This window comes from Osmerus eperlanus, chromosome 14 (assembly GCF_963692335.1).
Source record: "Osmerus eperlanus chromosome 14, fOsmEpe2.1, whole genome shotgun sequence".
Taxonomy (NCBI): Eukaryota; Metazoa; Chordata; class Actinopteri; order Osmeriformes; family Osmeridae; genus Osmerus; species Osmerus eperlanus.
In genome coordinates this window covers 2,184,637-2,208,678 of record NC_085031.1, presented here as the reverse complement: position 1 = coordinate 2,208,678, position 24,042 = coordinate 2,184,637, and the positions used below count along the sequence as shown (strand labels likewise).

Here is a 24,042-nt window from a genome sequence, read left to right as displayed (position 1 = left end):
CAGCAACTACACTGCCCATTTCTCGTCACATTTTAATTCAGATGCTGATTTACATGTACAGTTTAGCTGAAATATGAATTGTAAAAACTTACAGCAATGGCGGTCAAAGGATTCTGTTCGTCCTGTTTATCACGGCAACCCCGCCCCTGACGCAAGCGGTTCTTAATACTGACCAATCACAGCCAAGGGGGTCTACGTAGCTCTCCGTCGCTCTCCGAAATTACGACGGATAGTTAGAAAATTCAGGAGGTGCACGTTGAGCTCTCCGGGGCTCTCCGAGGGCTGACGGAGAGCTCGTAGAGGGCGTTCCACGGAGACGAGGGCGTTCCCATGTGTCCGTTTTTCGAAAAACGCAGAAGCATATATCGGCCTCAAGAGTGGATGGATATACAGCTTGCACAGTCTTCTCCAATTAGCTCAACCTTAGCTAACTTAAACACGCGGACATCAATTATTTTATACGCCCAACAGGAAGTGTCATGCCACATGTATGATAGCTCAAGATGCCACATAGTGGAGAAACAATATAAAACTTGTGACCGCAATTACACTGTATGCAGAAATAATCTTTCAGGATGTAAACCCTGTCTAATGAAATAACATATATGAATTACAGTATGCAAAGGTTTGGGCAAAATGTATGTTTCTGTGAATAGTTAAAAGTGATTAGAAGATTATCTGATCTTCCAAAGGCATATAGTTGAAGATGATACATTATTTTCAACATTTTAGGCAAGATTAGTGTATTATTTTGGTTTTGTACAATTTGTGAAAAATGAGTTCACAATTAGTAAAATGAAGAAAGGAGCACCATGCAAAGGTTTGGGCACCCTCCAAAATTTGAGCTCTCAGATAACTTTTACCAAGGTCTCAGACTTTAATTAGTTTGTTAGTGCTATGGCTTGTTCACAATCATTGATAGGAAAGGCCAGGTGATGCAAATTTCAAAGCTTTATAAATACTCTGACTGCCTAGCTGCCTAGCACTCTGAAAATAAAAATAATCCACAAAGCAGGTAAAAGGATATAAGAAGATAGCAAAGCGTTTTCAGGTAGCCATTTCCTCAGTTCGTAAGATAATTAAGAAATGGCAGTTAACAGGAATGGTGGAAAACCAAGAAAACTTTCATAGAGACTGCTTTAAGGTTTGCTAGAAAGGCGAATCAAAACCCCTGTTTCACCTTCAGGAACATTTTGCAGACTCTTGAGTGGTGGTGCACTGTTCGAGCAACACCTCAGTCATCAGAAGAAAACCTTTCCTGTGTCCTCACCACAAAATTCAGCATCAGAAGTTCGCTAAGGAACATCTAAACATGCTGGAATGCATTTTTGAATGCAATTTTTTCCTGTGGACTGATGGAAGTTAAAATAGAACCTTTTGGGCACAACAAGCAAATGTATGTTTGGAGAAAAAAGGGTGCAGAATTTCATGAAAAGACCCCTTGTCCAACTGTTAAGCACAGGGGTGGATCAATCATGATTTGGGCTTGTGTTGCAGCCAGAGGCTCAAGGAACAATTTACAGGTAGAGGTAATGGATTCAATTAAATTCCAGCAAATTCTGGAAGCAAACATACCATCTGTAAAAAAGCTGAAGATGAAAAGAGGATGGCTTCTGCAACAGGATAATGATCCTAAACACACCTCAAAATCCATAATGGATTACCTCAAGAGGCGCAAGCCCAAGGTTTTACCATGGCCCTCACAGTCCCCCGACCTACACATCATTGAAAATCTGTGGATAGACCTCAACAGATGGCCCAAGAAACTCACAGAACTAGAAGCCTTTTGCAATGAAGAATGGGTGAAAATCCCACAAACGAGAACTGGCTACAAAAAGCGTTTACAAGCTGTGATACTTGCCAAAGGGGGTGTTACTAAGTACTGACCATGCAGGGTTCCCAAACATTGAAACTGTATAAAATGAAAATAATTAAAAGTAATCTTGCCTAAAATATTAAAGAAAGTTGTCATCTTTAACTTCAGGTCTTTTGGAAATCAGGTAATCTTGTTTTGTTCGCTTAGCAAATGAGTTTGATGTGTGTTTAATTATAGTACCGTATTTTTCGGAAAATAAGATGCATTTTCTATAAACCGCACCCCACCAGAATGGGAGCTTTGAGTCTGTAAATCTGAGTATAAACCGCACAGGAATATGCCGCACTTGATACGGGAACAATGAAACCAAGCAATGCACGAGTATGGGCGATCTTACAGCATGCCTTTGCAACACACTTCAAAAACTAAAGTAAGTGCGTAATGTATGTTCTATATTGCCCGGGACCGAAAGAACGAGATTGCGAATACAAGCGGCTGAAATTAGTTTTCTCCGCAGGGTGTCCGGGCTCTCCCTTAGAGATAGGGTGAGAAGCTCGGTCATCCGGGAGGGGCTCAGAGTAGAACCGCTGCTCCTCCGCGTCGAGAGGGGCCAGTTGAGGTGGCTCGGGCATCTGATAAGGATGCCTCCTGGACGCCTCCCTGGTGAGGTGTTCTGGGCACGTCCCACTGGGAAGAGGCCCCGGGGAAGACCCAGGACACGCTGGAGGGACTATGTCTCTTGGCTGGCCTGGGAACGCCTCGGGGTCCCCCAGGAAGAGCTGGTGGAAGTGGCCGGGGAGAGGAAAGTCTAGGCCTCCCTGCTTAGGTTGCTGCCCCCGCGACCCGACCCCCGGACAAGCGGAAGATGATGGATGGAAATAAAGTCTTACTTACTTACTCATTTTGCCTACATATGAGTTCAGTTACCTATTATTATCATGTTAGAACTTCCTGTTGATTGAATACTTAATTCCTGTAACAATTTAGGCAGCTAAATAGTTCACCTTATCTTTACCCTTAGGTTTTTTTGGTACCTGTGTCTGTTAAATTTGACAATGTCCTTGACTAGAAACTGGCAAGGAGTCATCTTGACCTGTCCCAGTGACTGAAAAGAGAATGCGGTGACGTAGTAGCCTCATGTCATGAGCGGCAGGGCACAGCTGATCGAGTGATAACGAGGCGGTGTGACACAGGGACTGTCTGCGTCGAAGTAACTAACAACGACGGTAGCAAGACAAAGATAATTAATGAGGTAAAGGCGACATGCTGTTGTTTAAATGGGAAGAATGTTATTGCTAGTCGTACTGCTTGGGCCATCGCTTAGGTTTTACAGCATCTCAACACAAGAACAGTACGTTAGCTAGCTATACAGAAGCCAGTCGACAAGAGCTAGCTACGATTTAGTTTGGGGATAGCTAGCTTCGCAGCTAGCAAGCCAACGTTTCAGGAAAAGCGAATCACGTTTGGTTGGACTGAGGTAATTAAATAAATACAGACCACGTCCTTAGCTGACTGTTTAGCACACTACGTGCCTTTTTCACTGAGAGGTATAGCAAAACAAGTATCAAAGAAAAACTATCTACTACAATAACACAATGCTTTTCATTCTAGGTTTACTGACTGAGCGCAAGCGAGGTTTCGGCTCAGGCAGTGCGTGGTTTCCGCGCAATCAAACTGGGGCCTAGCAAGGCAGCTTGGTATTACTTTCATGTAAACAATATCAAGCTGTCGATGTTGGGGAATTAAGTGAGGTCTTTAGCCTCCGAAGAAGTTGAACAGGTCGCCATAGTTGCATTGTTAAATGACATGTATGCAGAAAGCTTAGGCTTAGACCAGGTACACGGACTTGTTGTATTTGCAGGGCAGTCAACTTTGTTATTGTTTATTTTCCCCTCGATGCAAACCGATAACCTTAAGACATCACCAATCAGTGGCCAAAGAGCCTATATATTATATATGTGTGGCCTATTGATATACGTTAACGGACTACCTGAAATTCTGTTTTAGATTGTATATGGCTAGTCTTCATCTAACTATATTTTCGGAATGACTCCATAACCAATCACAACAGGCTATTGCCTGCAGTTTCCAGCCTCCTCCTACCCGCACTGACTGAGCGAGCCAGTCAGCCGACTCCTCGTACTTCCTTGTACTCGGGTTCTAGCTTGCATCTGTCAGGTTACTCGTGTGGGTGGATTACACAACCAGACTGGTCTGATGTAAAACACGTGTCTGTGTCGTCAAGGAAAGTATGCAACTAGATAGAAAGAGACAACACAGAGCCGAACTAAGTACATTTTAGGCGAGAAATGGCTGGATAGGGATATCGAAATTCTACATCGTTCTATTTGAAACATATCCATGAAAATCTAGCGAGTCAATCTTCAGTGGTATTTTACTTGCATACATTTATGGTTGATGCAGCGTTACGAGTTCAGGATGTGTTTGCCTTACAGAAGTGAGGATGAAACGAACATGACCAGCACCGATGGCCTCTCTAAATGCGAGGCGACCCGGCGGGAGACGAGGAGACGGGCACCTGCCGAGATGCTTCACCTTATGTTCGCCGTCATTGTGTGGCTCGTGACGGGTACTACCATCTCCAGTCTTAACAAATGGATTTTTGCCGTGTATAATTTTAAGTATCCGTTACTACTGTCTGCTCTCCACATGCTGACAGCTATAGTGGTGGACTATGGTCTTATAAAACTACGAGTAATCCGACACAAAGGGGCTGGCGAGCAGGACTTGACCACCAGTGCCAAATGCAAGGTTTTCCTATTGAGCTTGACGTTTTGTGCTAGCATTGCTTTTGGTAATGTGGGTCTGAACTATGTCCAGCTGTCCTTTGCTCAAATGATCTACACCACCACGCCAATCTTTACCCTTGCCATTTCCACTCTAATCTTGGGAAAGCAACACCATATTCTCAAGTACACGGCTATGATGCCCATCTGTCTTGGAGCCTCCTTCAGTATCATGGGTGAGGTCCAGTTTGACCAGATTGGCTGCTTCTTTGTATTTGCCGCTACCATGCTGAGAGGAGTCAAAACCATCCAGCAAAGTGAGTACAGTCACAGTTTTCAACCCTTGGGAAAGCTTATTCAAATATGTTTTATTTCATGGAGGCAACATTTTGAAAATGTACAGTTGGAAGTGTTTTATAGCTTTGGAGAACTTGTATTGCTTAATGTTCTTTTCCCCCTCTGGAAAATGAGGTTTCGAAGCAAATGCCGATGAGATCCTAGTATATTTTGGTGTTACTTTCCCTCTAGTCTCCTAATGTGGCACATATATCTTATTAAACCACTTAGGGAATTGAATAGTTTATAAAGTTTTGATGCGCTTGTACATGTAGTAGTATTATGTGTTCTAACATATCTTTTCTAAATTTCCATCAAAGTTTGTACTCACAGGTGAACGGTGCGTGGCAGTTTATTGATCTCCAAAACTATTGTCCATTACAAGTCAGGGCTCGACATTAAGGCTTGTCCGCTTGTCCGGGACAAGTGGATTTTTTTGTAGGGCAAGTGGAAGAGAAATGTACTTGCCCCACTGGACAAGTTAAAACTCAAACAAAATAAAATGCCATTTTACTTTGTTATGTGCCAGTCATTACGTCTATTTTACTGATTTTATTTTACGGAATTCTACATTAGCAAAACACAAAGTGGCTTTGTCCCAAGATCTCTACAGACTGTGCAGCTAATTTAATGCTCAACACTTGAACGGGGGCTTATTACACGAGAGGAATTGTTTACTGTGTTGTTTCAGTTACACTATCAGGGCTTGGAAATACTGTGACTTGCTAAAGTAGGCAAATGGCTAGTAGAACATAACATTTCGTAATAATTTCTGTAAATCAAACAGCTGCAAGACCCAGTGAAATGTTTTAGCTAGCAAACTAACGTTAGCTAGCATCGCTAACGACATTGGCTAACTCAACTTGGGTAGGCTATCCTCAGTATTTGCAAGCCAGCTAAACTTATACTATATCTAAAATAATTTTGTAGACATAATGGATTTTACCACTAAATGTTGGTGTTAACTTTTAATTTTTTCTACAATTTAGCTTTCTACCTGGCAGATGCTGATTTACCAAGGGATCCTTTACAAGGTGTATACTTGACAGTTGAATATTAGCTGTTATTTAACTACGTACATTTAACCGATACAAATGCTGCTAATGCTTGCTAGGTACACAGCTGCGACGCTAGCAAGTTAACGTCAACACAAAAAAAATATCTAAAATGATCAATCTTTACCCGGACAAGTGACTCAAAAATATGGAAGCAAATCGTTACCAAAATTCAAATGCAAATGCATTTCCAGAAATGCATTTGCATTTTAAGAATGTGGCTGCATTATTTGACTCATAAATGAAATTAGTAATCAATCATCCTATTTGCATTTTAATTTTCTTCTTCAAGAGTGCTCAATCTTTCACTTAATTAAAAAAGAAAGACATTTGAGATTTAATTTTCAAAATATGCCCCAGCAAATAGATACCAAAATTCAATTTGAAATGTAAAATTTGAAAATTCAAATGCATTTCCAGAAATGCATTTTCATTTTAAGAACGTGGCTGCAAAATCGTGACCACAATTCAAATGCATTTCTGGAAATGCATTTTCATTTTAAGAACGTGGCTGCAAAATCGTGACCACAATTCAAATTCAAATGCATTTCCAGAAATGCATTTTCATTTTAAGAACGTGGCTGTAAAATCCTGACCACAATTCAAATTCAAATGCATTTGCAGAAATGCAAAATGAACGAAAAAGCATTCTGAGCGGCGCAGCAGAGTGACGTCAGTAGCCGCTCTTCTTCAGCTCCCTGCTGACCGAGCTATCCATCTTGTTCGGTAGGGGGCGGTGTGTGCACATCTGCATTGCATTACATTGCAAATGTGCCGGGAAATTGATTGAATTGCCGGGTCTTTAGAGCAGCGTTCCCCAACCGGTGCCGGTACCGGTCCGTGGGTCACTTCGTACCGGGCCGCACAAAAAAGAATTAATAACATTATTTCCTTTTAATTGATTATCAGAGTCTGAAAGACGTTTTATTCTGAAAAATGACCTGATTCTCTCCTTCTCCGTGGGCCTTTTCCCCTGAGCAAAAAAGCTCTGCAAAGACGTGTGTTTACTCATTTTTTAGCAAGTTTGTGGGCTTTATTGAACGGTATCATGCGCGTCTCTTCCTCTTGACACATGACAAGTGATAGTTACCACTCAATGAAGCCTGTTTGAGACAACAACTCTTTCGGTGTTTTGGATGAAGGCTATCCTGAGATCGCCACTAAAGCACTGAAAACCCTGCTTCCATTTCCAACATCAAGCGGGATTTTCTGCCGTGACAGCAATCAAACAAAATTTTGGAATAGGCCTGAACTGGATATAAGGAACGCACTTCGGGTGTCACTGTCGTAGCTTATAGTCACACACAACAGTGGGACTGACACATCGAAAGCTAGCTAGTAACAATATAACGATGGAAAACCAGGCTAAAAAGATGGGTCAATTGAAAAAACGGCTGTTTATTTTACATAAAACTCCAAAAACGACATAAAACTTCCACACCTAATGCGAGCGCACTCCGCGCGCTCGCATTAGGTGTGGAAGTCACTAACTAGGATCACATCAAACCCGGAATGTGCATGCATTAGCAGCGCAGCTGTCCAGGGCCTATCTTTCCTCCCAGTCCGTCCCTGCCGGTCCGTGAAAATAAGTCTTACATGAAAGCGGTCCGTGGCGCAAAAAAGGTTGGGGACCGCTGCTTTAGAGGACGCATCACAGATCATGGCGCTCCCTCAAATTGTGCAAACACTGTTAGAATTAGCTGAGCAGGTAGAATCTAATAATATATCTGAGTCTGATGCCCGTGACCGAGTAGAACAAGTCATAGAGAGCTTGGCTGCATACTCTGCCGTCACAGATTTACACATTAATAGTAGCTCTGCCACTGTTTTAGTCATTGTTTGACATCAAGTTGCTCAGTCTGTGATGCGTCCTCTAAAGACCCGGCAATTCAATCAATTTCCCGGCACATTTGCAATGTAATGCAATGCAGATGTGCACACCGCCCACTACCGAACAAGATGGGTAGCTCGGTCGGCAGGGAGCTGAAGAAGAGCGGCTACTGACGTCACTCTGCTGCGCCGCTCAGAATGCTTTTTCGTTCATTTTGCATTTCTGCAAATGCATTTGAATTTGAATTGTGGTCACGATTTTGCAGCCACGTTCTTAAAATGAAAATGCATTTCTGGAAATGCATTTGAATTTGAATTGTGGTCACAATTTTGCAGCCACGTTCTTAAAATAAAAATGCATTTCTGAAAATGCATTTGAATTTGAATTGTGGTCACGATTTTGCAGCCACGTTCTTAAAATGAAAATGCATTTCTGGAAATGCATTTGCATCTGAATTTTGGTAACGATTTGCTTCCATACAAAAAGTTAGTCGAGCCCTGCAAGTCAAAATCCAAAGAAAAAAACAACGTCCAAAAGAATCCTTTTCTTTTAATAAACATAAAATCCACTTCAGTCTTTGCTTTATATTATGTATACATACAGAATGATGTTTTTTTGCTTCCTTCTAATAACAGTTTCCTTTGTTTTAGTATTTAGTAAAACCATTACTAAATAATGTTTGTATAATACAAAATGCTCATGTGCCGTAACCAATGACAGACACCAATCATAATAATCAACTAAAAGCATGGAATTAACTTTACTTTATCCAAAAATTTCACAAAATTATTATTTTCTTATCAAAGCACAAATAATCAATACAAAATTACCAATAATTTAGATTATAACTATAAAACCAAATATTACCATTGAATAAACAATACAAGGTATTTGTCTTTATACCCCCTTTCCACCAAAGTGAACCAGGAGCTGGTGCTAGAGTCGGTTCAGAGCTGGTTAAATTTGCGAGCCTTCTAAAAGAGAGAGAGAAAAAGATTTCCCATTAATCTGTCACATCAGAATTTTGATTTGGATCACGAAAGTCTTGAAATTTGAGTGAGAATGTCGCCCGGTAGACCGCATAGTCTTAGACGGCAGCCATGTCTTCACGTCATGTCACAAAGTTCATAACTTTACAGTCAATTCTACACCTAAAAAGTGGAGCAGGGCAGCTTTCAAGAGTTATGGGAATTCTGCTTTTAGCCAGCTGGTCCGATTATTTTTGTGATTTGTGTAAAACTGGCAATCTGAGTGAGATTGCGTCCCCGTTACACTGGTTTGACATTGTTAGCCTCAGTCAGACTCGGGTCGCTCACTGGCAGTGTGCACAATGTTGTATTTCACTCCATTCTACACTATACACGTCAGGGAGGAATGCCTTTTGTAGATACAAGCCTGCTGAAGATAGCCAGCATTTCGGATGTCTTTAACCAAGTCTGTTTCATTCATCATTTGCCTGAGAAAGCGACCTCCGTTAGCCAGGCTAGTTTTGCCCGAGCCAGCCTAGTTTTGCCTGTTCACTCCATTCTACACAAAAAAACGTCAGGGAGGACTGCCTTTTGTAGATACGAGCCTGCTGAAGATAGCCAGCATCTTGGATTTCTTTAACCGAGCCTGTTTCATTCGTCATTTGCCTGAGAAAGTGACATCTGTTAGCCAGGCTAGTTTTGCCCGATCACTTGGTCAGGCTATTTAAAGGTATCGGGGTCAAGTGACTTTTGTGCATGGACAAATGAAACGTAAATGTACTTGTCCAAAGGACAAGTGCCACAAAAAGTTAATGTCAAGCCCTGAAATTCAGTGGCCAGAGATATATAATGACCTGATCGACGCTCCAAGCGTATTATACCCGGGAGAAGTTCGTCTTTTGCATCCGACATGCGCAGTTGAGCATGCTTGAAAGTCGTGTGATGTAGGGTGATAATTGGTCTCATCTCATTTTTCCCATCAAGGCTAGCGTGGCAGCGCCAAACAGAAAGCAGAGCACCCGTTCTAAAGGCCGTTTATCAATCCGAAGAACGCTAAAACGCAAGGTTGAGATGCGTGTTTTCTTGGCTACTGCGCAATACCCTGGACTTGCAGAAGTATGACAACACTGGCATTGTCAGCGCAACATTTTATAAACTTTTGCTGTATAGTGCTTTGTCATTTCACTCATTTGATAGGATTATGATCAAATGCAGCAACTAGTGTCTGCACTGCGATGCTAACTAGGTTATCTAAAAGTCGGAGCAAATTTACAAATTAGCCGTTTCATCATCAAAATAAGCACATTTTCAGCAACTACATTGCCCATTTCTCGCCACATTTGAATTCAGATGCTGATTTACACATACCGTTTAGCTGAAATATGAATTGTAAAAACTTAAAGCAATGGCGGTCAAATGATTCTGTTCGTCTTGTTTGTCACGGTAACCCTGCCCCTGATGCAAGCGGTTCTTACTTGGTTCATACTTACATTTTTAGCTGTTTGCTGATTCACTGCTGTAGCACTCTTTCTACTTGCTACTTAAATTGTTCCTACACATACTATATCACATGTTGCTGAATACTTAAGGTGATCTCTCTGCCCAGCTAACCGGTTTTGTTGACTTTGTCAGCTGGGTTGTGTTAAGTAGTACCCTCACTGGAGTCATTTGGCCAATGTTCTCAGTAGCATGCACAGACGGGAAACATTTGACTCAGGGCTGACCACCACATATTTCCTCTAAGGGTGGTTTGCCTGTAAATTCCGTGCTGGAGATTACTGATGTCATAAATCCACATTATGAGATAATTGTTTAGCAATGCTGAAACCACCCAGTTAGTAGAGACCTTCTGAAAATAGCATATGTTCAGAAAAAGTGCTGTACATAACAAATGAACAGATGCTAGTATGAACAAGTGTGTTCTTAATTCTTGTTCAGTATTAAGTTCTTGTACCCAAAGCAAACTCAACACTACTGGTACATTTACCAGATGGAGATTTGACACACACAATTCGGATGTAAGATATAGGGTCTGGAAGTGTCTCCTCACCACCGCCCTGAAATGCCAAACTAGTTCAACTGTGCCGTGTCCTGTTTCAACAGGCTATTTTCAACCTCTCCCTTGTAGTCGTAAAGGGCCTACCTCAGTTGTTTACATTATCTGACACACATCGGCTGTGCACATGCTCTTGTTGGATTTCCAGGTAGCTTACTACTAGTTTGCAGTCATCCTACCGTTTTCTCTGTGTGTAACATTATTTGTACAGTAGGTATCTTATTTTTGAAAGTGTTAATCAAGTTTTATTTGTGTGTATTGTTATTTTGTCTCTTCCAAATGCACTTATCTCTCTTTTTTTCTCTCTTTCAGGCATCCTTCTCCAGGAAGAGAAGATTAATTCTGTGTTCCTTCTCTACTTGATGTCCATCCCCAGCTTCCTCATCCTGGCTGTGGCCGCCCTGACCTTGGAGAACTGGGCAATGCTAGAATCTCCACTGCACTATGACTGCCACCTGTGGCTCTTTATCCTGCTCAGCTGCCTGGGCTCTGTCATGTACAACCTCGCCAGCTGCTGTGTCATCACACTGACCTCCGCCGTCACCCTGCACATTTTGGGGAACCTGAGCGTGGTAGGGAACCTGCTATTGTCACAACTTCTCTTCGGCAGTGAGCTGTCGGCACTCAGCTGTGCCGGTGTGGTGCTCACGCTCTCTGGCATGCTCATCTACCAGAACTCTGAGTTCATCGCCAGCTACCTGGATGCATGGGGGACCAAAACCAAGATGGCAGGTGAGACAACAGAGGCCAGCAATACTGTGGGCGGCGTAGTGGACCGAAACAGCGAAGGGTTGGCGGACCCTGTCCCGCAAGATCTGCCAGAGAGGATAGATGGAAAGAGGTTGGACAAGATTGACTGAAAGAAGGGAGAGAGTGATTCAGAGAATGAGACTGTTGACACTTATCCTGAATAAAGGGAATATGTGTCAGGTCAGCCTGGACTGTGGAGAGGATCAAGATATGGTCTGGGACATGAGTGCATTGTCTCTGGTGATGTGACCGAACCTGTTGTGGTTTGGTCTGTTTTTTGCCTCTTCTCTGTGCCAAGTTAGTTACCTCAGCCAGGGTCTCTTTAGAATGACGGAGGGGTCTGAATGATGGAGAAAACAGATGCCTTTAAAGAATGTGACAGTTTAAATCCTATCCTTTACCAATACATGCACATACATACAGTACAAAGCCTCTACTGAAAAATGCATGCATGAGCATACAAACAATTTGATACCTCCTGAGATCACGCACTATCACTCACAATACTCCACTGTGAAAATGTTCTAATTTTGAGGGTGCTTAGTGAGATGGCTGGTGTGGCTGTAACAAACAGCTTATGCTATGGATAGCCCACGTCTTGGACAGGACAGGGAGCATCCTCCTAAAATATAGATGGGCACAAATGGAAAAAAGAAAATTCTAGTTACTGTTACCTAACCCTCCCCTGGTCTAGTTATCAGAGGATAAGGGTATTTCTGGCAGCTTTTTGTGGGGTGGACTGAGGTTAATTGTTTTTTTAAATGGGTATGCTGTATTTGTTTCTATAGAGTAATAGCTCTTGTCTAGATGACATGTACAAGGACTGGGAGATATGAGCAAAATATATTTAAAAAAATGCCATAGAAGCCGTTAATTCAGTTTTGTAGGAAGACACTGCTTTGTCCTGTCTAAGGTAGTCCATGACCTTTTCCTTTGATCAGAAAATTATTCACAATTTAGGATCTTTGATTTAGTCTCTCGACTGAGCTTAGTTACCTCCTCTTCTATGTAAAATGGTGCACACTGCAGCATACCTCTATTAATATAGTCCTCTCTAAGGAGTCTCACTCATATTTAGCATGGCCTTTTCCCCATGGAAAAGATCAGAAAATTGATTTAGCCTTCTTCCTCAATGTCTTTAGTTTACACAGTGGAACTGACTCGCCCTGTCCCCCATTCAACAGGGTGCTGCATTTTGTCTCTGTTAAATAGTTTTTTTATAGTAGACCTGCTGGACAGTGCTATTTTAACTCCATGTATGTTTAGTGGTTAAGTTTTTTATATATTGCAAAAGTTTTCGAAGATTTATTTTATTTGGTCAAATTAATATTTATTTAATCATTTGTGAGGGGAGGGGGTGAACTTAATTATTTTCTTTTTTTTATAGAAAGAAGGGTATAATTGTCACCATTAGGGATGCTCATAATTAACCGTGTAACCGTTAGCCGACAGTACGAATGTTTACCGGTTAATACTACTGGTTAAACAGTGTTACCAATCTAGCAACAATGTCTTTTCACTTTCAGCAACTTTTCACTTTCCCTAGTGACAAAAAAAGTTGAATCGAGCAACTTTCTGCTCCTTTGGCAATCTCAGTATTTGTTGAGCAGCAGCAGAATAACTAATTGTACTTCCATGTTATAGCCATGCTGTTTTGTCAATCTGTTGTTGTTTATGCTGCTGCTATAGCTTAGCTATGCTACTATTTAATTAATCAATCCCTTATGGGGGTAAAAAAAACATTTGTTGTATTGTTTTTTTAGATTTTATGGGTCACAGACACTCCATTCTATATTTTTTGTCCACGGTTAATGGTCCACGGTTAATGGTCGTTAACGAGCATCGGTTATCGGTCAAATTTGTATTTTCTAAATGAGCAGCCCTAGTGACGAACCATAATTCAAATTAATGACAGTAAAAGTCAATTGATCTATTTACATTTACATTTATTCTTTTAGCAGACACTTTTATCCAAAGCGACTTCCAAGAGAGAGCTTTACAAAAGTGCATAGGTCCCTGATCATAACGAGATAGCCCCAAAACATTGCGGGTAGCCAAAACATGAAGCATACATTGTGAAAAGCAAATAAGTGCAAATGGGAAGAACCATAAGAGCATGTAGTTAAACAAGTTACAATTAAACAACATGAACCTCAAAAAGTGCAAGAGTGTACCTGTAGAAAAAGCAAGCAACAATAATATAATTCACAGCGAGTACAAGAAGTTAAATGAGTTACAACTAACCAACAAGAGCAACAAGTCCCTCAATAAGAGTCATTGTGTTCCTGGAGGAAACTAACATCAGGTCCAGCAAATCATTCCTAAGTACCGTTGTACTCCCGGAACAAGTCCGTCTTAAGCCTTTTCTTGAAGGTTGGGAGACAGTCAGTGTCTCTGATGGAGGTGGGGAGGTGATTCCACCATTGGGGGGCCAGACAGGAGAAGAGCTTGGGTTGGGAGCAGGTGCTCTTGAGAGGTGTCAGTCTTGAGAGGTGGACAGTTGTCAGAAGAAGACCGTAGGTGGCGGATGGGGGTGTAAGGCTAGAGGAAAGACTTGGATGTAGTCGGGTGCAGTCCCGTTCACCGCTCGGAAGGTAAGTACCAGGGTCTTGAATCTGATACGGGCCATGATGGGAAGCCAGTGGAGGAAGATGAGAAGTGGGGTAACATGGGAGCGTCTGGGTAGATTGAAGACCAGGCGGGCTGCTGTGTTCTGATTCCTCTGGAGAGGGCGGGTTGCGCATGCTGGGAGACCGGCGAGCAGCGAGTTGCAGTAGTCCAACTTGGAGAGGACAAGTGCTTGGACAAGCAGCTGGGTGGAATGCACAGACAGGTATCTCCTGATCTTCCGGATGTTGTAGAGGGTGAATCTACACGACCGGCAGTGGTAGATAATGTGGTAGATCCATGGTAACCTCAAGGTTACCATGGATCTACCACATTATCTAAGTGTCTGCTATCTATCTACTATTGCTCCCAACTGGAAGAAAGGGAAACAATTTTCCGCTGTCACTGTCTGCAGGTCAGGTTATACAACTGTCCAGCCCAGGTGTGGGATTGCATGCAAGACTTCCCAAAGGAACTTATGTTAGTGGAAGTCTTTAATCTTCCCTGCTTACTCAAAGGGCCTATACAGGTGCCAAACAGTGTTCGCTGAGAGCATCTGATAAGGATCCAATCTCTCACATTACAATAGGTCTTGTTCTCTCTGTCGCTCACACACAGCTTCAATCGTTAAAGCTTCAATGTCAGAATCTGACTAACCAGGTTTATTTGAGATTCATTTAATTACTACAACCTGCCATGTTTTCTGTATTGTGCCACAAGCACAGCAGTAAGCACAGTAGGATGTGCTGCCAAATGAGTGGAATGGCAATAAAATAATTTGTTGCCAGTACCAAGAACTTTTCTACAATTTACACAAGAATTCTAAAGAAGTGTGTTGGAGTTATTAGTTGAATACCTCAGTTGACAAGGCCTTCAAAGCCCAATTGTAAAAAAATAAAAAAAATGGATTGAGTAAGCTGCTAAAGATCAAGCAGCTTTTTGTGCTGTCTACCCACAAACAAGGTGTGCACTAGTCCCTTCAAGAGTTGAATTCTAGTGAATGATCTCAAAAGCTTAATTTGAATCGATCATGGATTGTTCTAACAATGCTTTTTATTTACAGGGACCAGTTCCGCATCAAGTTTTGGTTGGTTAGACTGAGTGACCGTTGTTGGGCACATAGTTGAGGGTGGTGGAACGACGCTCTTCTTGCACTGAGTTACGTAAATGCTGCCTTTCAGTCATATTGGCCCCTATATACAGTTTTTGTTGTCTGCAAAGTCAGGTGTAAATTATTATTTTATTATATTTGTCTTTTACAATCATGGAAGGCTTGCTTAAATATATTGGTTCAAGAACTCATGTTTCCTGTTTTATCTCAAAATGAAGAACAAACTGAATATTTTCATGTATACACATGGACAGAATAAGCAAATCAAAGAGTACAACGATCCATCTCAACGTTGCTAGAATATTAGTGCTATTTTTATTTGTATGTCCTGTGAAGCCTGATTGTGAACTGACTGAATTAACTGTCAAAAATATATTCGCTTTTTCTTACCACTAGGTTGAGCCATTACTCCAACTCCATGTTTGACCTCGAAATGCACCAGTCTTAACTTTGTAGCAAATATTAACTCGATGACAACACACTGTTTTGTGGAATCCCCTACTCTGCCATATATGTGTGTGCGCAACTGTGTCCTGCTTGTCTCCATACAGGGTTGTCTGCTCCCTCTAAACAAGCTGATGTCGAAGTGCTAGGCAGCTTTTTGCCTGAATAAGGCAGTGTTGTTTACCTCCCCCCTTTTTGCCGAAAGCTTAACCCTTTCCCTTTTGTACCAAGTCATTTGTGTGTAGGGCTAACTCTCCAGGAGAAGGAACAAAGCTTGTGTCAGAACAGTGTAATTACAAAGACAGAACTCCCCACAGCCACGCATTATCCTCGTTCCTCGTGACATCATCTAAAGTCAATGGTGATGGAGAGTGTTGAGTAAAGAAGTGAGGAGAGGACAGATTGACTGACCTAGGATTCTTCCCAACCCTCCCAGAACTATGTCCCTTTTTCCTCTACCTTCCTATTTGTACGCAAACAATGACTGGTCCTCTCCCCCGCCATCCCCAACATCTCTCCAGATACTCTACTGAGGTAGGGTGGGGGCAGGGGTGTGGTTCTAGGCTACAACAAACCACTCTCAGAAAGGGGAGAGAGCTGGGAGGAACTGCTCATAGGCTGAGCTGACATGTAAATCTGAATTTTGTTGGGAGACAACATCCTTGGTAAATGTACTAAGCCATAGTGTTGTGAGGACACCCACCAGCTGCACCCAGGAAACAGGTAGGGGACACTGACAGCATATCATACATTACTGTAACTTATAACTCTTATCAGATCTGGTCCTTGTTTCCTTACTAATTAGTTTCTAATATAGCTATCTGCTACTGCATAATATTTGTATGTATACCTTTTTATGAGTTTTTATGAGGATTTTCTCTCAAAAGTTGTCTAGTTCTAAAGTTGAGGTTCTGCATGACTATATTTGTACGTGCTTTAGGCATTTGTGTGGAGCAACTCAGCCAGATGCTGACAGAAAAAGAGGGACACTTCACTGTTCGCACAAACATGTTTTGGAGGAGCATGGTTCAGTCAGTTTACATTCTTGACTTTCTATTTATATTCAAATTACTCAACTTGACGTATGAGTTGAAGACAAGCCATTCCAACAAAAATAATTTTTAAAAGAATGACTTAAAATCTTCGCTGTCCTTGTTTCATGGAACAAGTGTAACTACATATATGGGTGATGGTAAATAGAGATTATTATTTATGACAACTATCTCCTTCCCCCTTTGGCACATCTACACATTCCTAATCTCCCTAAAATAAACTGAATATTTCACACAGACATCTGTTATCCTTCCCTTGTCCACTTGTTTTCTGCCTCTCTTCACAGTAAAAAATGAGGATCACATGTTTTTGTGTATGTAGGTTTAATGTATGTGTGTAGAATTGATATGTTACATTTCGTTGTGTATAATCAATAGAGGTGATGTAGCTGTGCCCATGTCCATCACCATGAGTATTTCAAAATATTTAAACTACAATAGTTACATACTTCCTTATCTCCATCTGATTTATATCATATTAAGATGGAGGTTGGACCAAATGAGCAGGGGGCGGAGCCCACATTGACCCAAGAGACTTCAAAGATGACCCCCACGGAGAGCCTGTCAGACCCACTGACCAGTCAAGCTCTGGCTGCTATAGAGGATGAAGCAGAGCTGAATAAACTGGTGAGATACTGGCTGTCAGACTGTAGTAATTTGCTTGGTTGGTGTGGCCTCTTGGAACAGTTTATCTGAAATTAGACTTGAAGTATCAGTGTCTTAAATTAGCTTTAAAGGAGACATGGCATGCTGTTTTTGGATGCTTTTATATAGGCCTTAGTGGTCCCCTAATACTGTATCAGAAGTCTCTTTCCCGAAATTCAGCCTTGGTACAGAATTACAGCCACTACTAGCAGTCCCACAAGGAGCTTTCCTCAGAACGCGCTGTTTTGGTGTCTGTAGCTTTAAATGCTAATGAGGAGCGGAGGGGCGGCACCATGCGCTAATGTTTACAATGGATGTATCGCAATGGCTGTAGCCCCGTTGCTGTGAGGTAAGATGCCTCGAATTTGCCCATTCTCATCTGATAACCCTGGTTTGCAGAAGTACACACTCAGTCATTTCAATTAGGGGAAAGGCGGATATCGCGCGCGCCATAACACCAACAGCAGAACGGTAATCCATGTGTATGTGTGTGTTCACACACATACTTGATGCTATCTACCTTTCCATTAGCGACAGTAACTCAGCTGTTCGCTGCAGAGCTAATGTTACAGCCACTTGATGCTATCTACCTTTCCATTAGCGACAGTAACTCAGCTGTTAGCTGCAGAGCTAATGTTACAGCCACATTCTAAGGGTATCAAGCTAGGTAACCATATACAGTAAAGCTACACAATGATATAGCGTTAGTTAACTTACTTGTCCGAGGTTAGTAGCTGGACGAAGGAGAGTTAGTACTGATCCAGAATTTAATTTCAGCAAGGCCAGTTTTGTATTAGCTCAAGTTGAGGAAACAGTCTTGGCTGAAGTGTTTGGCGCAGACATTCAAAACAAATGCGCCTACAACAGAAGTTGTGTAGGCGCATTTCCAGAGAAAATAAAATTAAGATACTGGGTCTTCAGAGGCTCGGATGAAGGAACTGTGAAAAGATTTTTGTTTTCCTTTGTACATCCAAACTGAGCAAATGTAATGCTTCCTTCGTTTGCAAGCCATGATGTCTCTCGAGGATAAAAACACTTGCACGGTCATAGGTCAGTTTCTTATCGGCGGGCCAGTATATCTGGGCGGGCAAAGCAGAGAGAGGGGAGGTAACCTTCCTCCTTGTGACGTAACAAAGAGGAGATTTTCAAACAGAGCAATTGAGCTTTCATTTTCTGAAAGGCGGAGAAGAACACCCATTGCTTGGTTTACACCGATCGAAAATTCTAGCCACTGGGGGACCAAAGGCAGGCTAGGGGAACTCATATTAATGTTAAATAACCTCCTAAAGTGAAGTTTTCATGTCATGTCACCTTTAAAACATGCCTAAACAACTCTAAAACTGCCTTTTAATCTCTGATCACATGTACAGTGTGTAATCTCTACTGTTTTCCATGTATTTTAAAATTAAGTATACTGTTTACTTGAATGTAAAGAATTTTGCGACTCTTAAAAAAAAGTTATCTCTGGCAGCTGGACAAGGCAGTCAATTTTGAGGAGAGGCAAATGATCCGTGCTGCTTTGAGAGAACTGCTCAGGAGGAAGCGAGGTAAGATGATCTAATTAAAAGGGCAATGGTCCCTCTGATTAACAGTCTTTCTTTAATGTCTTGTGACTGTACTACCATAAACAGCGATACTGCTATACTGACAATCATAAACTCATCATTGTATATTTTTTCATGTTCTTTGAAATTGTTGTTTGTCACGTATTGTTTGTTTACATTATATTATGCTACATACTTTGTATCTCTCATTTGTAAATTGAATGAACAGAGCTAAAAAAAAAAAACTAGTTCACTGTATTTATTTCCTTTCTCTCCCTTTCATGTTCCTGTCATTCACATCTCTTTTTTCTCTTATTTCGTCTTAGAGAAGCGGGAGCAGGAGCGTGTGCCCAGGCTGCAGGGCTTGAGTAAAGTTGGCACAGCAGGGATGGGGTTGAATAGAGGAGGTCAGACCGGCTTCATAAACCACCTGCTGAAAACACACATCAAGTTCTCACTAACTGCACACACATACACACGCACATACTTTACCACTGCCTCTCTCTTATTTTCAAAGACGAATGGTGTTTGATTATGTATGATTTCCACTCTGCTTCCTTCATTGCCTATTTATCCCTGGGTTTTCACAGAAGGGACAATACACAGCCAATTCTCAGAACCCAAGACAGGAGCCAGGTGAGTCATTCACCCATGTGCCAATGTTTAGCCCAGAGCAGTTGCTGCCCTCTTCCAAACCACGCACACAGCCCCTCTATCTCTGCCAACATGATGAGATTCTCTGTGTTTACTCTAGGCCATCTTGTTTGTGAGGAAAGTGTAATGTTCCAGCAAGCTTGTCCTCTGTCCTCAGTGTAATGAAACCCTCTGTGGCTTCTGCTCCCCACTCCCCTGCCCCTGTCACACCTAATACTAAAAACGTCAAGCAGATGTTACTGGATTGGTGCAGGATCAAAACAGAGCCATATGAGGTGCAGTAAAAGTTCCCTCTCTCCCTCGAGATAAACTTGTGTTATCTTGAGTTAACAGCATGATACCAGTACCCTTACTGGTTCAGTATACCACTTCATTTTGCCTTTACTCTATACAGGGGATCAACATCAAGAACTTCTCCTCCAGCTGGAGTGATGGAATAGCTTTCTGTGCCCTGGTTCACCGTTTTTTTCCAGACGCTTTTGAATACTCCATTCTCAATCCTACCAAACGCAGGGAAAACTTTGAGCTGGCTTTTAACACTGCTGAGTGAGTTCTTTCTCGACCTTTGACATAGAACATTCAAACATAAACAATGCGTCATTTGACACCAGTGTTGCCACAGTTACTTTGAAAAAGTAACTTAGTTACGTTACAGATTACTTGATTTTAAAAGTAACTTAGTTAATTTACAAGTTACTTGATTTTAAAAGTAACTAAGTTAGATTACAAGTTACTTTATTAGTTACATTCAGCAGCTGCCGACAACACCCCCGCCGCCTCAACATAAAAATAGGTGCGTTCGACTTCATGCAGCGCCGGCGCCGCCTGCAGCCGCCTGCAGCTGCCTGCAGCCCGGCTGACTTGAAGCAGCCAATGGCATTCTCAACTTAAAGGCAGCCGGCTGCACCCGGCTCTCAGCGCCGCCGGTGCTTCATGAAGTCGAACGCACCTATTGACAACCGGCTCTATAAGTTTGACTGTGCAGTGCTGCGACTCCAAATGTTTCTTCAAATTTGACGTCGTATTTTTGTAGCTTGATAGCACTTTGTCGCCACCAGCACAGAGTGTACAACGAACCTTGATATTTCCATCTTTAGCTGACAAATACTCAAAATAGTGATTGTATTTCCAACTCGAAAATGCGCATCTCTCTTTATCCTGCTAGCTAGCTACATTGTTGTTTGTGTCGCTGAGTGGTAGGTCTATGTATATACACTACCGTTCAAAAGTTTGGCGTCACTTAAAAATGTCCTTATTTTTCAAAGAAAAGCACTGTTTTTTTCAATGAAGATAACGTTAAATTAATCAGAAATACACTATACATTGTTAATGTGGTAAATGACTATTCTAGGTGGAAACGTCTGGTTTTTAATGAAATATCTACATAAGTGTATAGAGGCCCATTTCCAGCAACTATTACTGTATGTGTTCGAATGGTACATTGTGTTTGCTAATTGCCTTAGAAGACTAATGGATGATTAGAAGGATTAGAATTAGAATGCCAAAGGTCTGCAATATTGTAATTGCTGCAAATGGAGCATTATTTGACGAAAGCAAAGTTTGAAGAACAAAATTTATATTTAAAATAAAAATAATTATTTCTAATAATAATAATTAACCTTGTAAATGTCTTGACTATATTTTCTATTCATTTTTAAAGTTATTTGATAAATAAAAGTGTCATTTTTCATGGAAAACACGAAATTGTCTGGGTGACCCCAAACTTTTGAACGGTAGTGTACACGTGACCCTCGTGCTGAAAACGTGACTTAATTGTCGCATAGGCTTAACTCCCAGAGACGCAAGAACAAATCAAATATATATTTTACTATTAATGACAAAATAGTAACGCACAGTGACTTGGACAAGTAACTTTAATCTGATTACTGGTTTGGAAATAGTAACGCGTTAGATTACTCGTTACTGAAAAAAGTGGTCAGATTAGAGTACCGGCATCACTGTTTGACACTAACAAAAACTGTATTTCCTGCAGTGTCTAAATACATAATCCAGGCCAGAGGTTGATTAGTTTTGATTAAACACACTTTCTGCTGTCCTTTGCAAACCAGTCCACATCATTCTCTTGCTGTACTTCTCTTTCTTACTCTCCCTGGACTGTAGGAGGTTAGCAGACTGCCCCCCTCTGTTGGATGTTGATGACTTGCTGCGAATGGATGAGCCTGATTGGAAATGTGTGTATACCTACATCCAGGAGTTTTACCGCTGTCTGGTGGAGAAAGGCCTGGTCAAAACCAAGAAGAGACCCTAGGTTAGGACCTTATACAGAGATGTCAGATATCACCTTATCAGGAGAGGTGTAGTGCAATAAGGTCATGCATGTATCACAGAAAAATACATGTTTTGCGTGTTTGCCAAAACCATTGTAAAATAGATAGTACATGTTTTCAGTTTGAAATTGTCTACACTTGTCCACATTTTTTATGCTTCTAGTGCTGCATATGCCCACAGAGCATGTCTATGTACTGGTTGTATGCGTTATCAAATGCTTATCTGTGTATGTGTTTGGAGAGGACAGCTGGCACTTAGGATCAGTATATTGCTCTGAGATTACACATCGGCATTAAATCAGAAACACTGAGAATCATGCTGTGGCTTTTTCTGGTGCACTGTATGAACTTTGAAATTACCTTTTTATGTACTGTATAGCGGTATGACAGGGACTTCCCATATATGTGTGGCAGCCTGCGGAAACCCTTCACATGGTGAAACTTATTTGTATTCAGGACAGTTTGTAGCTAGTTTCTAAATATGTATAATACCCAGAAGGTCAAATTTTCACAAAACGGTTAATTTCAACGGTTTTTGGACATGTTAGCTAGCAAGATGTTCAAGCCATGTCAAATCAAATTATGAATCAAAGTGGAATCTTTGATGATGTAACTTCATTTTAAAGTTGACCTGTGTCAAAAAGTGATAAGGGAGAAAACTGCATTCAAAGATTCCACTCCGATTCATAATTCGATTTGACATGGCTTGAACATCTTGCTAGCTAACATGTCCAAAAACCGTTAAAATTAACCGTTTTGTGAAAATTTGACCTTCTGGGTATTATACATATTTAGAAACTAGCTACAAACTGTCCTGAATACAAATAAGTTTCACCATGAAAGTTTTACATTAGTAATCATATACTTTTTGTACATTACAATGAAGTTTAGGGTGTTAACTATACAAAACATCAAAAATCTCAATTTTGACAGAAAACGATGTTCGATCTTTTATGGCAGGTTATAGCCAACAACAGGCCGCGACATCCGACGGGTTTCCGCAGGCCGCCACATATTTGTTTTTGATATTTGATGTTTAGCCTCCTCTGTGTACCCTTTTTGTAAAATCATCATTTAGAAATGTCTACTAAGGCCTAGTTATCTCTGCCGCTTTCATTCTGAGTGAGAGGGCTACTGCCTAGTCAGTAGCCTACTGTATTTTTGATTCATATGATAAGACAAAATTAAATGGCTATTTTGTCTGCCTCAATGACATCGTCAAAATGTGTACACGGGTAAGAACTGGATTGATAAGGCTGTCATTATGGTTTATGGTTGGTTGGACAATGTCAAACCGCACTCTTCTGAGCTTGCCAAATAGCCACTGCAGCACGCACACAGAAGTCCAGGTGTAGGACTCGGCACACAAGTCAGAATTGAGGTAGGCTAAGAAAACATTACAAAACTAGAGGGGGTGGGGTGTGCTTGCGTCAGTTGCAGATGGATATGTTTCAGGGATGTGCGCAGGTACGGGCTATTGTTGCCCGGGCAACAGCCCGTTTGCCCTGATTGGCTGATCTGCCCCTCTGGAGAAACTTTTTTTAAATTATTTTTTGGTGGCTGCATCAATAAGATAAGCCCATCTTTAGTAAAGTGAAATAAAATAAAATTGCGATATCATCCAGTTCTGTGTTCATTTATTTAGCCACCATAACGTCAGCGTTGCCCTCTGCCTTTGGACCAATCCTTTCAGATTGTTCAGAGTACCAAGGATGCAGGTCTTTAGGACTGAACCAGGAGTTCATTTAGGGCAGGGCATATGCCAGCTTAGCTACTATGCATTTTAAAGGATCATAGCGTTTAACGTAGAATACAGATGGGTCACACCATATATTACACACACATGTTGTCCCCCTCAACTTGTGTCGTTGTTGTAATTGTGCCAACACAAAAGAAACTGAGGAACTGGAAGATAACTGTCCTGACACTGACAGCGAGGACTGAGTGTCCTTAATCTGTTATTCCTTATAGGCTATCATATTTCATATTTTTCATAAAGATTGTTTTTATGGTTGATCAGTGTTGTTTTCAAGGCCGTAATCATAATATATGGGGGGGACACATCCCAAATCTGGTCAAAATGTCCCCCCCAATATATTGATATAAAAATATAAATGTTCTACTCTACGACAGGCAAC

The 24,042-nt window shown here is 41.4% G+C and overlaps 2 protein-coding genes across 3 annotated transcripts; both read left to right on the top strand.

The window, feature by feature from the left end:
* Nucleotides 1–2,923: 2,923 nt before the first annotated feature.
* On the top strand, nucleotides 2,924–15,754 carry slc35e4 (solute carrier family 35 member E4). The gene is made up of 3 exons (XM_062478666.1): nucleotides 2,924–3,068; nucleotides 4,273–4,880; nucleotides 11,122–15,754. The coding sequence occupies exons 1-3, from the start codon at nucleotides 3,064–3,066 to the stop codon at nucleotides 11,667–11,669; spliced, it is 1,161 nt and encodes a 386-aa protein (XP_062334650.1). The 5' UTR covers nucleotides 2,924–3,063; the 3' UTR covers nucleotides 11,670–15,754.
* On the top strand, nucleotides 4,276–23,528 carry smtna (smoothelin a). Of its 2 annotated transcripts, none has more exons than XM_062478668.1 (8): nucleotides 4,276–4,406; nucleotides 17,257–17,400; nucleotides 18,890–18,965; nucleotides 19,289–19,369; nucleotides 19,553–19,598; nucleotides 19,774–19,891; nucleotides 20,011–20,162; nucleotides 21,738–23,528. In XM_062478668.1, the coding sequence occupies exons 2-8, from the start codon at nucleotides 17,257–17,259 to the stop codon at nucleotides 21,883–21,885; spliced, it is 765 nt and encodes a 254-aa protein (XP_062334652.1). In that variant the 5' UTR covers nucleotides 4,276–4,406; the 3' UTR covers nucleotides 21,886–23,528. The 2 variants fall into 2 exon arrangements, with proteins under 2 accessions (XP_062334652.1, XP_062334651.1); XM_062478667.1 differs by lacking the exon at nucleotides 4,276–4,406 and adding an exon at nucleotides 15,907–16,444.
* The last annotated feature ends 514 nt before the right edge of the window (nucleotides 23,529–24,042 follow it).

Coding starts and splice junctions, on each gene's coding strand:
- slc35e4 (XM_062478666.1), top strand. Junction 4,881..11,121: donor AGTCAAAACCATCCAGCAAA/GTGAGTACAGTC, acceptor TCTCTCTTTCAG/GCATCCTTCTCCAGGAAGAG.
- smtna (XM_062478668.1), top strand. CDS start 17,257: ATGGAGGTTGGACCAAATGAGCAGGGGGCGGAGCCCACATTGACCCAA. Junction 18,966..19,288: donor ACTGCTCAGGAGGAAGCGAG/GTAAGATGATCT, acceptor ATTTCGTCTTAG/AGAAGCGGGAGCAGGAGCGT. Junction 19,370..19,552: donor GATGGGGTTGAATAGAGGAG/GTCAGACCGGCT, acceptor GGGTTTTCACAG/AAGGGACAATACACAGCCAA.